The sequence below is a fragment of the Pangasianodon hypophthalmus genome, chromosome 21 (genome assembly GCF_027358585.1).
Source record: "Pangasianodon hypophthalmus isolate fPanHyp1 chromosome 21, fPanHyp1.pri, whole genome shotgun sequence".
Classification (NCBI taxonomy): domain Eukaryota; kingdom Metazoa; phylum Chordata; class Actinopteri; order Siluriformes; family Pangasiidae; genus Pangasianodon; species Pangasianodon hypophthalmus.
Window position 1 is genome coordinate 8,476,109 of NC_069730.1, and position 17,468 is coordinate 8,493,576.

The following is a 17,468-nucleotide window of genomic DNA, read 5'->3' on the forward strand; positions in this document are numbered from 1 at the left end:
ATGCACCATAACAGTCTGACCATCTACCAGAAAAAGTACAGGAGAAGGAGAAGGAGAAGAATAAAAGCAGCTCCTCGACTCTGAACACTTTGTCTGGTTTGGTTGCAGGTTGCTGCTGTATCTCCCTGCAGCAGAAGAGGTTTATTTAAACCAGGTTTAGCAGCAGAGCTCGTTAGAGAGGGTAGTTTAGTTGGTTAGTTGTTCAGCTGAAGGTTACTCGCTGTGACTGAGATGTTACTGAGTCTGCGCTCAGGTTAGACTGAAAGCACGAGCTCACTGGCTGTGTTCACATGCGCCTCCAATTCCGAGTAAAGTCTATACTCGAGTTTCAGCCATATTCCGAATGCGATGTTTATATGTGTACAGGCATCGGAATATTCCTGTATACATGGTTGTTGTAAGTATGCCTGCCATTACTGAATACCAAGCCTACAGCTAAGCATCTGTTAGCACCCACAGTTCCTTGCGGACTGAGCATGCGCAGATATCTCCTTTCAGGGGATTTTTTGAGTAAAGTGTTTTACATGCAACACATTTCTGATAAAAACAGGAATAGTCCAGGGTGAGAATCAGAATACTGGCCTAATCTGAGTCAGGTAATCGGATTGCAATGTTTACATGACTCAGTATTAATCAGAATATTGCCTAATTCTGATTAATATCAGAATATTGATGTGCATGTAAACATAGCCACTGATGTGTGAATGAAGATGTTGTGTAGTTGAATTAAAAACACAAAGCCATTGATGTTGAATATAAACTTATGTGCCCTTTTGCGTTTACTTTATAGGCTGTCAGAAAACGACGATGGCGTGTGGAAGGACTGCAGCTTTTCTGGGCCTTGAAATCCACAACTTAAATACAAGAGCCATTCCAGAAGTGACGTAAAAGCAAACCGTCACACACACAGTGCCATGCTGATGAACTGAAAGCGGTGGCGGTGGTGGGTATGGCATTGGACTACTGATCAGAAGGTTGTGAGTTTGAATCCCAGCATCGCCACACTTCCACCCCCGCCTTGGCTGTGTGTCCGTCCCACCCCCCAAACCAAACGCCTCGACTGTAAGTCACTCTGGAGAAAATGCATCAGCCAATCTGGATAAATGTAAATGAATTGTTAGTGACACTGGGAAGACTTTCAGTAAAGCTCTGGAAGTGTGTGTGGAACGAGAAGGCAATACACTTCACATTTTGCTTAATATTACCACATTTAAGATGTTTTTGAATGATGTCATGACTTACTAACATGACTTTGCTTTATTTCAAAAGGAATTCAGATTGGTTTGAAAATAACACAGCTGACTTGTGTGTTTTCTGCAGTTTTATTGTCCAGGTGTTGTGATGCAGCAGTACATGACCATGGTAAGTGTGCTGAGCAGTGAACAACAGTCACTGCACTACAGCTTCCTGTGGAACCCCAACTTTAACTCCCTCTGAGACCCATCATGCTGTGGGTCAATGATGAAAACTAGCCAAATCTGAGAGCTGAGAATCTGCCACCTATGATTATGCTAGAGAAGCTTGAGTGCGTGTGTGAGGCGTGTGTGAGGCGTGTGTGAGGCGTGTGTGAGGCGTGTGTGAGGCGTGTGTGAGGCGTGTGTGAGGCGTGTGTGAGGCGTGTGTGAGGCTGGTCTGAGCAATGATGTAAATCTACTTTGCTTGATGTGTAAGTCAGTAATAACGGCTTGCACTTTAATGATTGTCTCTACACTTGAACTGAGCTCAGACAGTATAACTTTTGTGTACATTTTAAATTTGGAGCAACAAATTGTCACCATTTTTCCCATGTTTGTGTGTCTGTTCTCCAAGGATTGGCCAGCTGTGCAAGCATGTCTTCCACTTAGCCGTTGTTACTCCACCAGCAAACAATTTTTGAAGAGGTTTTCATGCTGAACAGGTTGGATATTAAGAATTGTGTATTTTTTTAAATCCATTTTTTGATTACCAGTTTGCAAAACTAGAGAGCTAGTGGCTACATTTTTGGTGCGACCTTCCTCCTCCTCCATGTTTTTCAGTTACAGTGCTTTCTCCTAGCAGACTGCTCAGATGGATAACGGTACTGTTGGCTTTGGACTGATTTAAGACTTTTGCTACATAGCAATAAGAAATTTTTAATGTTTTTGTCTTTTTTTTTTTTTTTTTTTTAAACATTAATCCTCACCACATTGGACTTAACATTATCTCTGTATAACCATAACAAAATGAGCTATTTGATTGATCCAGTGCTAAAATCTCTCAATTCCCATTACATGATGTAAAAAGTTGGTCAGAAGAAGCAGCCTGCTTTAGAGCCTACATGGTCAATTTGGTTTAAACATAGTGGCAGAAAACATTGAATTTTTTTTTATTATTATTATTTTAAATGTCATTTTCCCATCTGATATTAAGGTTGGTTTGAAAGTGATATTATCCTGCTTTATTTGTAATGGATTACTGCAATTATTTGCTGAATAAAAATTTTCAAAATGCAAATAACTGGTCTCATTTCAATTTGAAACAGTAGTTTGGAGTAATGCATTCACTACAAAGTACATCTAACAGCAGATGCTATTCCACAGGATTATTATACTGACATTAGATACAATTGAGTTGACAGCACATTATGGTAAGTGTCAAGCTCATTAGCTATTCATAGCATCAGTCAAAATAATGGGTTGTGTGTTTAATGCCCTTAATTGCACTAATACTGTATGTTTCAAATAGCTATTAGTGCCCTAATCCAGCTGCTGTGACGCAAATGAGCACGCTCACAGATGTATAAATAGGCTAGAAAGGATGATGCACTGACTGACAGAGTAGCTTTTGTTTTGGCACTGCTAAAATACTTCAGAAGAAGAAAAGACTGTGAATGAATGTTTTGTCCATGATTAGAACTGGCTAATAAACCAAATCAGGTTTCCAAATGCGTCTTGGAACAATGTCCTGAGTTGAGCCAAGTTAAAGAGGGTTGAGTTGTGATGAAATACAAGTAACATTAGATATTCAGAATATGAAACAAAAAAATAAAATCTTGGCTGTGGCTCATACCTTAGAAAATGCATCACTATGAATTCAATTCAAGTCAATTTTATTTGTATAGTGCTTTTTATAATGGACATTGTCACAAAGCAGCTTTACAGAAATAAATGGATTCACAAAAATATATTGTAAATATTTGAATTTATCACTGTGAATTTATCCCTAATGAGCAAGCCAGTGGTGACGGTGGCAAGGAAAAACTCCCCGAGATGATCTGAGGAAGAAACCTTGAGAGGAACCAGACTCAAAAGGGAACCCATCCTCATGCAACGGATAGTGCAATTATAAATAAATCCCTTCTATTATTGTGTTCTATAAGGACAAATAGTGCAATTGTGCAACCAATAAATTCATCACAGTTTTCGCAAGAAGTCCGACTGGTTAAAATCTATCCACTGTCCACTGATGGAGTCCTGAGTATGAAGCTGCTCGTGGCAACTGCAGCCCCAAAGCCACTACAGCAACCGCAGTCCCAAGCCATTACAGTACAGCTCCCCATATGTGATCCCCAAGCCATCTCCACAGCCCCCAGGTGGCACTATCCCCAGCATTCCAAACGGTTCTTCAGGCCATCCATATGGGGCCACCCCCAGCAGCAGCGAGCGAACTCAACTATGAGAACTCCAACCAGAAGTAGGGCATCAGGATGGGTCAGGCAGCGAGGAGGAGCAGAAGGGGTCAGGATCACTGGCATCTCTGGCATCTCAGAAGTAGCATGTGTAGCTCGACAGAGAGTGAGGGAGAGAGAGAGATGGAGAGAAAGGAAGAGATTGTTAGGTGAGCTTTTGTCCTCTAATGGTTAAGCACAATGTACTTTGCATGCAGAGTGCAAGCAGGGACTCCGGCAAGACTAGCTATGACAGCATAACTACAACCCCTGGCAAAAATTATGGAATCACCACACTTAGAGGATGTTCACTCAGCTTTTTCACTTTATAGCAAACAAACAAATCACAGATATGACACAAAAAAGGTTTTGTTCAATAGCTTAACATTCTGCTTTGTAAAATATACATAAAAAAATTCAAGGACTTTTTTTTTTTTTATTAATGGCATGTCTTTTTCCAAATCAAGTAGAGGAAAAAATTATGGAATCACTCAATGTTGAGGAAAAAATTATGGAATCAATTTTTAATTTCCATTTCTAAAACAAATACTGGGACAAGTCTAAAAATGCTAATAAGTCAGCAGTTAAAAGGGAGTGCTTACACACTTTAATGGGCTGTTGGACTTGGCTAATTGAAAGGAAACATGGCTCCAATGAGAGAGTTGTCAGTTGAAACAATGGAAAGGATTATAAAACTCCTTCAACAAGGAATTTCAACATGGAGTGTGGCCAAAGAAGTTGGTTGCTCCCAGTCAGCTGTGTCTAAAATTTGTTGCAAGAATAAACTTAATGGGAAGGTTATGAAAGGTAGATATACAGGCAGACTAAGGAAGATGTCAAAGCATCAGGATAGAAAACTCAAAGCACTATGCCTTGAAAATAGAAAATGCACAACAAAACAAATGAAAAACAAATGGGCGGAAACAGGAGTCAATGTTTGTGACAGAACTGTAAGAAACCGGCTGAATGAAATGAGATTTACATATAGAAAAGCCAAAAGAAAACCAGCACTAACACCAAAACAGAAGAAAACAAGGTTACAGTGGGCTAAGGAGAAGCAATCATGGAGTGTGGATGATTGGATGAAAGTGAAATTCAGTGATGAATCATGAATCTGCATTGGCCAAGGAGATGATGCTGGAACTTTTGTCTGGTGCCGTTCTAACAAAACATATAAAGATGACTGCCTGAATCAATCAATCAATTTCCCAGCTCATTTATGATATTGGGTTGCATGTCAGGAAAAGGACCAGGGGAGATGGCAGTCATTACCTCAGCAGTCAATGCACAGTTGTACAGTGAAATTTTGGACATTTTCTCATTCCATCCATAGAAAATAGTTTTGGTGATGATGAAATAATTTTTCAGGATGACAATGCATCTTGCCACAGAGCAAACAGTTTTAAAGCTTTTTTTCAGGAAAGGCATATCAACTCAATGACATGGCCAGCAAACAGTCCGGATCTCAATCCAATTGAAAATTGATGGTGGAAAGTAAAAAAACTGGTCCATGTTAAGGCTCCACCCTGCAAAGCTGATGCCTCAAAGAATAAAAGCCAGAGGAGGAGCAACAAAGTATTAATTGTGTTTTTTTTTTTGTTGATGATTCCATAATTTTTTCCTCAACATTGAGTGATTCCATAATTTTTTCCTCTACTTGATTTGGAAAAAGACATGCCATTCATAAAAAAAAAATGTCCTTGAATTTTTTTATGTATATTTCACAAAGCAGAATGTTAAGCTATTGAACAAAACCTTTTTTGTGTCATATCTGTGATTTGTTTGTTTGCTATAAAGTAAAAAAGCTGGGTGAACATCCTCTAAGTGTGGTGATTCCATAATTTTTGCCAGGGGTTGTAAAAGGGAGAGCCAGAAGCCATGAGTGCAACAGGCAATGTTCGGCATTATCATTTTACCTCCATTGACGTTTAAACTGAAATATCTATAAGGCAAATAACTGATTATAGCAAGGCATAAAATTTCCAGGGGTGAAGTCTGGGTCATATGCAGAAGAGACACAGTGAATTGCACATGCTAGTGTGGATTGTTCGAGTTACTGTATATTCTTCACTTGTTTATATCATGATGTTTCCATTATTCCATGTTTTATATAAAGTACTGACAGATTGCAGGTTGTAATACATGTTCTAATAACAACGTTTTGATTATAATGCACTGAGAGGCTTACATGCTTCCAGTGAAGTATGTGAAAACACAAAGCAACATAGAGAGACAGATAACAATGATAGATGATTACATGAGAATCAGGAAAACAAGTGGAGAAGACAACAAAGGGCATAATAAATGTGCACCAGTTATGTGGTTATGTGTGATAATGTTATATGAGATGTGGATGTCTGGGGCAGATGATTTAAACATGAAGAGAGTGAGATTGTCTGACAGTTAGAGGAAGCTACATTCTGGAGAAAGTTTGGTTACCAAGGCAGTGGAGGTGGGATAGAGGAATGGAAAGCAGGATTTTGAGGGCTTTTTAAGGATTTTGAAGGGATTTGTAGGTAAATTGTAAGATTTTCAAGACTCTCCTGTTCATCCTGGTGTGAGATCACTTTCCACTGTTGTCCCATGAAGCTCACTGCTGGTCCTCTCTTTTCCATCTATATATGCTCTCTCAGTGAGGTAATGCATGGTTTGTCATATCACTGCTATACTGATGACCCTTAACTCATTCTCTCCCTTCCTCCCTCAGCCACATGCTTTAGCTTGTATCTGAACATGTCTTTCATGAAGAATTACAGCTTATCCCCTGAATGGAAATTGCATCAACATAGAGATGGTGTATTTACCTGGAGATGGACTCCTCTTGTCATCTCGCTAGGGAACTCTATGAACAGAGCCTCAGACAACTCACACAGCCATGGCCTCATATGAAGAGACGGAGTCTATAATGGTTCTGACATTAGGAACCAGGACAAGAGACGACAGCTGTATCATTTTACTAGATAAGTTATAATGAAGGATGATTTAGAGGCAAGAAGAATTAATTCAGTTGTGTCACTGACACTTGTTATTCTTGTCAAATGTTTAAAGGACAAAAAGTAAACCAACATTAAGAAACCAGATGGGAAAATATAAGTACATCCTATAATTCAGTAACATGTAGAACCACCTTTAGAAATAATAACTTCAAATAAATGTTTTCTGTAGAAGTTTATCAGTCTCTCACTTAAAACCTCTAGCTTCCATCTCTGCAACAGAGTTTTCCTAGATCCTGCCTTTACCCAACTATGGCTGAATCCCTTATCCATGCTTCTATTAGTGCACCTCCCCATTTGCAAATATTAGCTCTTCATCCCTTGACAAAGTGGTGAAACGATTGGATCCACAATGGGCTTAACATTTTGTTTTAACAGAAAGCATCCGAAAGTACCATCACATCGCAAAGTCTTCTGCAGTTTACACTGGAGAGTTTCACTCCTCTTCACCACAAGCGACAGTGGGAATCACTGGAATGCCTTCTGGCAGAGATACTGTAAATACTGTAAATGCAGTAAATACTGCTGTCATTCAGTTGTCCCTTTTTCTTCTCAACTTGCACATGTTGGAACTTAAGTACACCTTATGGTGCTATAGGATACTACTACAGGGTGTCCCAAAAGTCTCCATGCAGAGGGGAAACTCTTTTTAGCTAAATGTGTACCAAAATTTTTCATACTTAGTTTATAATATATATAAACTAAGTAATCCACAGTGCAACTAATATATATATATATATGTATGTATGTATGTATGTATACAGTCAGGTCCAGAAGTATTTGGACAATGATGGAGTTTTTGTGATTTTGCCTTTATACACCACCACAGTGGATTTGAAATAAAACAATCTGATTTGAAAAAAATCAAGATGTGATCGAAGTGTAGACTTTCAGCTTTATTTTAAGAGGTTCCAAAAAAATATGGCATTTTCCATTTAGGAATTACAGCCATTTTAAGCAAAGTACCTCCACTTTCAGGGGCTCAAAAGGTATTTGGACAATTGACTGACAAGAAGTTAATTGACCAGGTGCGGTCCATTCCCTCGTTTCTTCAAGACAAATGAAGCAGGTAAAAGGTCTGGAGTTGATATCAGGTTTTGAGATGGCATTTGGCAGCTGTTTGACTGGAGCTACCAATATGAAGTCCAAGGAGATCTCAATGCAAGTGAAGGAGGCCATCATTAGGCTGAAAAAACAACATAAATCTATGAGAGATAGCAAAAACCTTAGGTGTGGCCAAATCAACAGTTGGGTACATTCTTAAAAAGAAAGAAAGCACTGGTGAGCTCAACAATATCGAAAGGCCTGGAAGACCACGGAAGACAACTAAAGTGGATGATCACAGAATCCTTTCCTTGGTGAAGAAAAACCCCTTCACAACATCAACAGAAGTCAAGACTACTCTGGAGAAGGTAGGCGTATCATTGTCAAAATCTAAAATCAAGAGATGCCTTCATGAATGTAAATACAGAGGGTTTACAACAAGGTACAAACCACTGGTAACATTCAAGAACAGGAAAGCCAGATTAGACTTTGCCAGAAAACACCTGAAAAAGCCTCCCATGTTCTGGAGTAAGATTCTTTGGACTGATGAAACCAAGATTAACTTGTACCAGAATGATGGGAAGAGAAAAGTATGGCGAAAGAAAGGAACAGCTCATGATCCAAAGTATACCACATCATGTGTCAAACATGGTGGAGACAGTGTTATGGCATGGGCATGTATGGCTGCCAATGGAACAGGCTCACTGGTGTTTATTGATGATGTGACTGCTGACAGAAGTAGCAAGATGAATTCTGAGGTGTATAGGGCTATAATCTCTGCTCACATTCAGCCAAATGCTACAAAACTGATAGGATGCCGCTTCACAGGGCAGGTGGATAATGACCCTAAACATACTGTGAAAGCAACTCAAGACTTTTTGAAGGCAAAGAAATGGAATATTCTTCAATGGCCAAGTCAGTCGCCTGATCTCAGCCCAGTAGAGCATGCTTTTCACTTACTGAAGACAAGACTTAAGGCAGAAAGACCCACAAACAAGCAGCAACTGAAGATGGCTGCAGTGAAGGCCTGGCAAAGCATCTCTTTGCTTAAACTGGCTGTAATTCCTAAATGGTAAATGCCATATTTTTGTGGAACCTCTTAAAATAAAGCTGAAAGTCTACACTTCGATCACATCTTGAATGTTTTATTTCAAATCCGTTGTGGTGGTGTATAAAGACAAAATCACAAAAACTCCATCATTCTCCAAATACTTCTGGACCTGAATATATATATACTCTATTATAACAAAAGTATTCGGTCACCCATCCAAATGATCAGAATCAGGTGTCCTAATCACTTGGCCTGGCCACAGGTGTATAAAATCAAGCACTTAGGCATGCAGACTGTTTTTACAAACATTTGTGAAAGAATGGGCCCCTCTCAGGAGCTCAGTGAATTCCAGCGTGGAACTGTCATAGGATGCCACCTGTGCAACAAATCCAGTCGTGAAATTTCCACGCTCCTAAATATTCCACAGTCAACTGTCAGCTTTATCATAACAAAATGGAAGAGTTTGGGAACAACAGCAACTCAGCCACGAAGTGGTAGGCCACGTAAACTGACGGAGAGGGGTCAGCGGATGCTGAAGCGCATAGTGCAAAGAGGTCATCGACTTTCTTCACAGTCAATTGCTACAGAGCTCCAAACTTCATGTGACCTTCAGATTAGCCCAAGTACAGTACGCAGAGAGCTTCATGGAATGGGTTTCCATGGCCGAGCAGCTGCATCCAAGCCACACATCACCAAGTGCAATGCAAAGCGTCGGATGCAGTGGTGTAAAGCACGCCGCCACTGGACTCTAGAGCAGTGGAGACGCGTTCTCTGGAGTGATGAATCATGCTTTTCCATCTGGCAATCTGATGGACGAGTCTGGGTTTGGAGGTTGCCAGGAGAACGGTACATTTCGGACTGCATTGTGCCGAGTGTGAAATTTGGTGGAGGAGGAATTATGGTGTGGGGTTGTTTTTCAGGAGTTGGGCTTGGCCCCTTAGTTCCAGTGAAAGGAACTTTGAATGCTTCAGGATACCAAAACATTTTGGACAATTCCATGCTCCCAACCTTGTGGGAACAGTTTGGAGCGGGCCCCTTCCTCTTCCAACATGACTGTGCACCAGTGCACAAAGCAAGGTCCATAAAGACATGGATGACAGAGTCTGGTGTGGATGAACTTGACTGGCCTGCACAGAGTCCTGACCTGAACCCAATAGAACACCTTTGGGATGAATTAGAGCGGAGACTGAGAGCCAGGCCTTCTCGACCAACATCAGTGTGTGACCTCACCAATACGCTTTTGGAAGAATGGTCAAAAATTCCTATAAACACACTTCTCAACCTTGTGGACAGCCTTCCCAGAAGAGTTGAAGCTGTAATAGCTGCAAAAGGTGGACCGACATCATATTGAACCCTATGGGTTAGGAATGGGATGGCACTTAAGTTCATATGTGAGTCAAGGCAGGTGACCGAATACTTTTGGTAATATAGTGTATGTATATATATATATATATATATATATATGGCTGAAAGGTTGCGATGGACTTTAACAGGAAACTTGGCAAGCACATGACACACGTCACCGTTGCCAAACTGGGAGCCAAAGTTGGGAGAGATGACTCCATGTGTGCTTACAAACAAATGACAAACATGTAGACGATGTTTTGTAAATAAAGTTACATCTTGATAAAAAAGTGTTAATTTCTCCTATGTATGGAGTCTTTTGGGACACCCTGTATAATTGGACAGCTGCCTCATATGTGCTCCCACCATGGATTAGGCAATTCTGGACACATTACAGCATTCAGTCTCACAGTGAACTCATTAAAGAGTTCCCTAACACCAAAACAGGTCATACAATTCATCAGCATGGAGCTACGTTCATTAGGACCTCATCCTAAACCCCCTGTCGCCCCAGTGAGTGGCAGACATTATTGCACCTGCAGCTATAGTTGCCTTTGGTCTGCTGTAAAAGACTTTCAGCAGCATGTTATCAAACTGTGGCTAGACCCCAAATACCACAGAGAGAGAAACATCCTCAGTTTAGCAAGAGAGACACAAGCTCTAGGTTGATTGAGACTTTCTAATGAAAGCTGTCCACTTGGGAGCAGTGCCCCATTGAAAAGAGATCACTACATTCACTGGCTAGGAGGCAGTGTGGTGCTACAGGGGCACAGGGGGGCATGTGGAGCTCTGGTGTAAGATCACAGCACATCAACCAGCTTGAACCAAGGGGTCCCCTAGCTAGTCCTCAAGTACCTCTTACTTCATGACATGAATGGTGCATCAGATGTGCATGTGCCCAGAAGAGTGGCATCTGCACCCAGATGTGGTTCCAGGTCTGAAATATTTATCCCATTGTAAAAAAAAAAAAAAAAAGTAGATAAAAATAGATTTTTATTGCACATTTATCAGAATGTGCTTATATACAGTATATTTCTGTGTGGTCCTGTCTTTCCCAAGATGCTACTTGGTAAATATCTTACTGCAGAACACTGGAATTGAACACTCTTAGTCTTAGCCAGTAAAAATATCTTGAATATAGACATATTTAATATTTCTCCTTATTAGATTGTTTTAAACAAATGTACAATTATATTGAAAAGGTCTTATTCTATTCGCAGACCATTTTGCTTATTTCAAGCTTTTATTTCTAGAAAGACGCAACATCATCAGCCAATAGAATAAGACAATATTAAGCTACAAGTTTTGGAAATATGTCTAGTAATAGACTTAATATACTTACATTTGTTATATATTAAATAATTTGTTCTTTATTTCAGATATCTTCATTTGCTCATTTTATTTTTGGAAGTAAGCACAAATCAGTAATGCACATGATCCATAAAAAGAACCAAATGGCTAGAGTAAGCTCATTTCTGACAATGAGGACAAATTAATTAGCCTATGAAGGTTGCTGAACTGAAATGAGTGCCTTTCTGCTAGCAATCACCTGATCAAAAGTGTAGGAGAACTGCATGGCTTGGAAATAAGCTCACCTTGCAGGTATTGGTGGCCATATGACCTAGTCAGCCAGGGTTTCTGCCCAATTTTAACCCAATCAATTGAATTCACAGTGTTGCATGAAGGTGAACCTGCAGAGCATTCCTTGTGATGTCCAGTGTGCTCACTATGTACTATTTGCGTGGTGAAATAAAGGTGAATCTTAGGATAAAATGAATATACAGTTATATAAATTTATACAATAAGAACTTGATTTAAAAAAAAAAAAAGAACAATGAGCACAACAGTGGTAATCAGTTCACATTCCTGCATACCAGGGAAAAAAATGTTTAAAAAAATTAAGAAAATTTAAGAAAGAAAAGAATAAGAATACAAAAGAATAAGAAAGTTGTATGGGTTATCTATCTATCTATCTATCTATCTATATATATATATATATATATATATTTCCACTGAATTTTTTTTAAATCAAATCTTAGGATGGCAAAATGATGGAAAGTTTTGGAAAGAAAACTGTTTTATCCTGGAAGACATGAAAAATAGAAATATTAGCCAAATAAGGTTTTTGCTGCTTCAGGGAAATGCATTTGGTGCATAGTTTTACTGTAAAGTTAATGATACTGTATTTTTTAATGTATTGTTACAGTATAGTCAGAGTGCAACTGTAGTTACGCAGTAAGGTCTTTGATATAGTATAATCAGCCAGAACGGTAAATATTACCCAGAATACCACCCTGACTGCTGTATTGAACTGTAAAGCACATTTCCAGTATTATGGTTTGAACACATTGTTTATATTATAGAAATTATAGAAAATCTTTACACTGTAATAAATAATAATAATAATAATAATAATAATAATAATAATAATAATAATAATAATAATAATCAGAATTGTGCATGTGGGAACCTCATACTAAAATATAGGTAATGATGTTTAATGTCAATATTTATCTTGTAAAGGTTTATCACAGGTCATTAGTTCTTTATGTGAGTAATAGGAACATTTATGTACAAGGGGCAGCATGAAGGTCTGACCTGGATGCAGCTGTCTTGGGCAACTGGGCTATTCAAAGACACCTGAATATCATCACACTTTTGTGTGGTTTGGGGTTTTTATTTATTTTTGAGATTATTACATCATATCACCACTAAAATGCAATTTAATTGATTTTCAATTAATTTCTTTCAGCATTTTGTTATATTAAATAAGGATGTAGTCCTGGATGTGAACTTAATGAATTTTATATTTATAAATGAAGCTTTAATTAAATTTGTTCAGTTTAAGTTGTCTACCTGATTTGAGCTTAAATTATTTAAAAAACAAAACTCTCTCTCTCTCTCCATATATATATATATATATATATATATATATATATATATATATATATATGGAGAGAGAGAGAGAGTTTTGTTTTTTAAATAATTTAAGCTCAAATCAGGTAGACAACAGGTAGACAACTTATATATATATGCGTACATGATACCATTCATTTCAGTAATTTCCTTCTGTGCTTGATTTCCTTCTTTCCCTGGATCTTGGCTAACTGTAGTATGCTGACTGGCTTCCTCTTTAAATTAGGGTGTGTTTCAGGTCATTTAGAAATTGAGGTGTGTATTATGTATAGGACATGTAAATAAGAGATTAACCCATGTGAGCTTGTTTTCAAGCAGCTGAATCTTATTCATCAATTGGCTTAAAAATTAAAAATTTACTGATGCAGATCAGATGCAGATTCATTCATACATCATTCAGTGCACTCCAATCTGTGCAATCTGTGCTCGTTTCTATGCACTTTTGATGAATAAGGGCGATGGTGTAGTTTCTGACATTTACTGTAGATTCTGTACCTTGCACAATGTGTATTGCTGTGCTTTCTATAGAAATAATTTAACAATGATTTATTCCTGTACAATAAAAACACTACAGCGAACAAGTTGACTGTTCACTATAGTACACTATAGTGCTTGAGTCTTGACTCATCTTTTGAGTATGTATTCATGACTATGTAGTCTACATTGACCATTTACGCATAATTATGAGAACCCTGGTGAGATATGAAGCTTATTTACGTGCACATACACTCACCACTTCATTAAGATCATCTGTACACCTGCTTATTCATGCAATTCAATTCAATCAGCAAATCAAATGGCAGCAGCACAATGCATAAAATCATGCAGATACAGGTAAAGAGCCTGAGAATGGGGGAAATGTGATCTCAGTGACTGCGGCATGGTTGCTGGTGTCAGAAGGGCTGGTTTGAGTATTTTCCCATGTGCCATGTGTTTACAAGCTGCTGGTGGTGGTGTAATGGTGTGGGGAAAGTATTCTTGACATGCAATGTCATTGCAATGTTAATATGGATGGAGCATCATTAGAATGCCATAGCCAAGTCGCCAAAGCACAAGTCGTCTCAGACTGGTTCAGTGAACTCAGAGTGAGTTCAGTGTACTTTAATATCCTCCCCAGTCACCACATCAGAATTCAGTAGAGCACCTTTGTGAAGTGGTATACCAGAAGATTCATAGCATGAATGTGCAGCTGACAAATCTGCAGCAAATGCATGATGCGATCATGACAACATTGACCAGAATCTCAAATCTCACACAAACACCTTATGGAATCCATGCAACAAAGAATCGAGGATGTTCTGAGATCAATCCCATCCCCCCTTTCCCACCCAGATTGAGTGTTGTTCCTAATAAAATGGACTGTATTGTTGATTACAGTGACTTATACAGAGGAAATGTACTAATCTGATGTGCCATTTCCTGTTTTTGTGAGCATGTATACAGCGGGGTCTAAATGAGACCACATTGATAATCTTGGATTGTTTTTAATTTAAAATTGGAAATAAACAGAAGGTTTTTAAAATTTTGCAATATTTAAAACAAATAAAGTAAACGTTAAATATCTTGATTATTTAATATTTAAGATTCTGCAATATTTCCAGGTCTCTATTTTAATGTAAGCAATGTTGTGATATTGACCACCTTAACTGCTATGTACAAAAGGTCACATTTTCCTCATGCCTAATGTCTTCTATTGAATTATGTGTTCAGATGACACTGATGAATTTGATCCAAAATGGATCATAAGGTTTTGCACAAACTTTAGGTGTCAATGCCAAGTCGAGTGCACACTGTCATTAAAGCAAAAACGGGACATACCGAATACTAAGAAACTCTGAAATTCATGTAAATATTTCAAAGTATATTATATTTTTCACTCAAGTATTTGTCAGTTCTATAATTTGTAATGAACATTATTGAATTAAATGAGAAAAGAATGCAAAATAGAAGCATTTTCACTAGTGGTCTCAGACTTTTGGACCCCACTGTACACTCACTCTGGAATCTATGCAAAGTTTTAGAAATTAAGTTCCTGGTCATATGTGTAGTTGTTTTATCTGAGATGTCTGTGCTGTACGTGAATATCTGGCAGATTGCAGTAAACTAATCGATGAAACCAATGATTGCATGCAGTTTAGTGTTTTACCTGCAGGATCAGCTTAACTCAGGTGAGCTGGAGTTAGCAAAACACTCAACAGTAGTGCTTCAACACGAAGGATTTGAGCTTGAGCACTGTCATAAACTAGCTTGTTAACTGAAATTATAAAGTTTTAGAAAGCCATATTCACTGCTAACATGTTCATCTGACCATAACATGCAGGTTAAGAAAGAGTTTAAGTTTAGTTGGCATCTAGGCAACACTCAGTACGTGACTGCCAAATATGTGTCAAGCTGTGTTATTCAAACTACCATGCAAAAGACAAGAAATAAAAACATTCCCAAGCCTGGAAGCTTCTTGCAGGTTTGTTTTTATTCAGAACAGACAGCTGGCACATTGACTGGCACCAGGTCTGTGTTTCGAAGCTGCTGTGATAGTGCCATCTGGCTGTACCAACTGGGCCAATGCTTTTATTTTATCCTTTTCTCCGAACATTGCTCCAAATGTTGTTTTTTTTCTAAGCCTATCTGAAACCTCCAGCTTAGTCTGACCAGCTACCAGCTGCCAAACCACCAAGCTGAACACACTGGTCGTTTATTCTCCTGCTTCCTTATTACTGACTACAGTGATCGGAAAATATCTGATCTTTTCTAATTGCATTAATGTTGTGACATTTTCTTTTAAAAACAATTTAAATTCAAAATCCTTTCTGCAGCCCTCAGCAGCTGGTAAAGATGTCTGCCAGTTTAACCAGCTCGCTCTGTGTTTTGGGAGCTCATCAGTATAAACTGGATTTTTCAGCAGGGTTTAGTTCAAATCCCAGAGCTGCAAGAGAGCTTCTTCTGGGCACCTGAGCAAGACCCTTATCCCTCAACTGCTCGTGTGTGTGTGTGTGTGTGTGTGTGTGTGATTGTGAGTTTGTGTGTGTGTGTGTGTGTGTGTGTGTGTAATTCAGTAATAAATATAGTGTAAATGCAAATGTGCAACAGTTCAGAAGAAGGATTTAAAAAGTGAGTTACTTCTGAGGAAGGAATGTGTGGATTGTTGCAGTGTCACGTGCGGAATGTGAGATTTATAGACAGCTGCAGGTTTCCGTTGCACCGCTGATATTGCGCTCTATCGCCCTCCACCGGGAGTGCGTGTGCCGTGGTCACGTGACGCGGACGCCATGGCACAGGCGCTGAGGCGGTGAGGCGGCGCTGGAGCTCAGTGGCTTCTCTGTTCTCCGCCGCAAATCACTGGCGCTCGCAGCATCCTGATTTCCCGCAGCCGCGGCTTCTCTGCGCCCCGCAGGCCAATGCACCAGTCAGTCAGCCTTTAGAGCGTCAGCTGTGTGGAGTCGGATGCTCGCTCAGACCCTCCTGCTGCCCGTTAGGGCTCTGAGAAAGAGCCGTGTGTGAGACTGAGACACGGGGAGGAGACCGAATGGCGGAGCGTGATGCAGTACCGCTGCCGCTGGACATCCGAGCGCGGATCGCGGAGCTGGAGCTGGAGCTGTCGGAAGGTGAGTGGCGGTGTCCCGGTCAGCAGGCCTGCAGTACGCCGTCTTCAGGGGTTCTGGGAGGAGGGTGAGGCACAGGGACACAGGAGTACAGGCAGACTGAACACATACAGCCTCATGTATTTAAACTGACACGGGCCTTTGCCTTGCGTCGTGTTTACATTCGCTGTATAGTGTTCATGCGCGCGCTGATTGGGGGAAAAGGGGGGGGGGGGGGGGGGTGGGGTGAGGAGGGTGAGTGTGTGTGTGTCGGGGGAGTGGGGGGATGGCGGGGGGGAGGTTGAGTGGGGGTGAGTAGGGGGGATGAGTGGGGGGGATGGCGGGGTGGGGGTAAGTTGAGTGGGGGTGAGTAGGGGGGTTGAGTGGGGGGATGGCGGGGGGGGGGGGGGTGTTGAGTGGGGGGATGGCGGGGGGGGGGGTGTTGAGTGGGGGGATGGTGGGGTGGGGATGAGTTAGGGGATGGCGGGGTGGGGGTGAGTTGAGTGGGGGGATGGCGGGGGGGGGGGTGTTGAGTGGGGGGATGGCGGGGGGGGGGGTGTTGAGTGGGGGGATGGTGGGGTGGGGATGAGTTAGGGGATGGCGGGGGGGGGGGGGGGGGGTGTGAGTGAGGGGAAAGTGGAATGGTATGTGTGCGACCTTGGATGACATGAAGTGGGCCTTAACGGTTCTGTGCTTTTTATATCTGGTACTGGTGTCAGAAGAATCGTGCAGAGATTTTTGCAAATTCTGATCATCTCAGACACATACACACACACACACACACACATTCACCTTCTCATAAACACTCAGTCTTTTTCTTTCATGTAGACACACAGTACGCTGCCTGAATGTGAATGTTTCTCCCTGCCCTGTGTGTGTGTGTGTGTCTGTGTCTGTGTGAGAGTAACAGGGTTTGT

The 17,468-nt window shown here is 40.3% G+C and overlaps 1 protein-coding gene and 1 long non-coding RNA gene across 6 annotated transcripts in view; both read left to right on the forward strand.

Moving 5' to 3' along the window:
• Nucleotides 1-25: 25 nt before the first annotated feature.
• On the forward strand, nt 26-2,977 carry LOC113543009 (uncharacterized). 5 transcript variants are annotated; one of them, XR_008300648.1, is made up of 4 exons: nt 26-397; nt 791-1,062; nt 1,321-1,362; nt 1,810-2,977. It is a non-coding gene; the product is annotated as an uncharacterized LOC113543009 (long non-coding RNA). The 5 variants fall into 5 exon arrangements; XR_008300650.1 differs by having other exon boundaries at nt 791-1,362; nt 1,810-1,897; nt 2,016-2,976; XR_008300649.1 differs by having other exon boundaries at nt 791-1,362; nt 1,810-2,975.
• Nucleotides 2,978-16,198: 13,221 nt separating this feature from the next.
• Nucleotides 16,199-17,468, forward strand: part of dip2cb (disco-interacting protein 2 homolog Cb) — a 51,935-nt gene continuing 50,665 nt past the window's right edge. Inside the window, exon 1 of the mRNA XM_034314850.2 lies at nt 16,199-16,575. Coding sequence (XP_034170741.2) covers nt 16,497-16,575 — 79 coding nt within the window. The 5' untranslated portion in view covers nt 16,199-16,496. The remainder of the gene's footprint in view (nt 16,576-17,468) is intronic.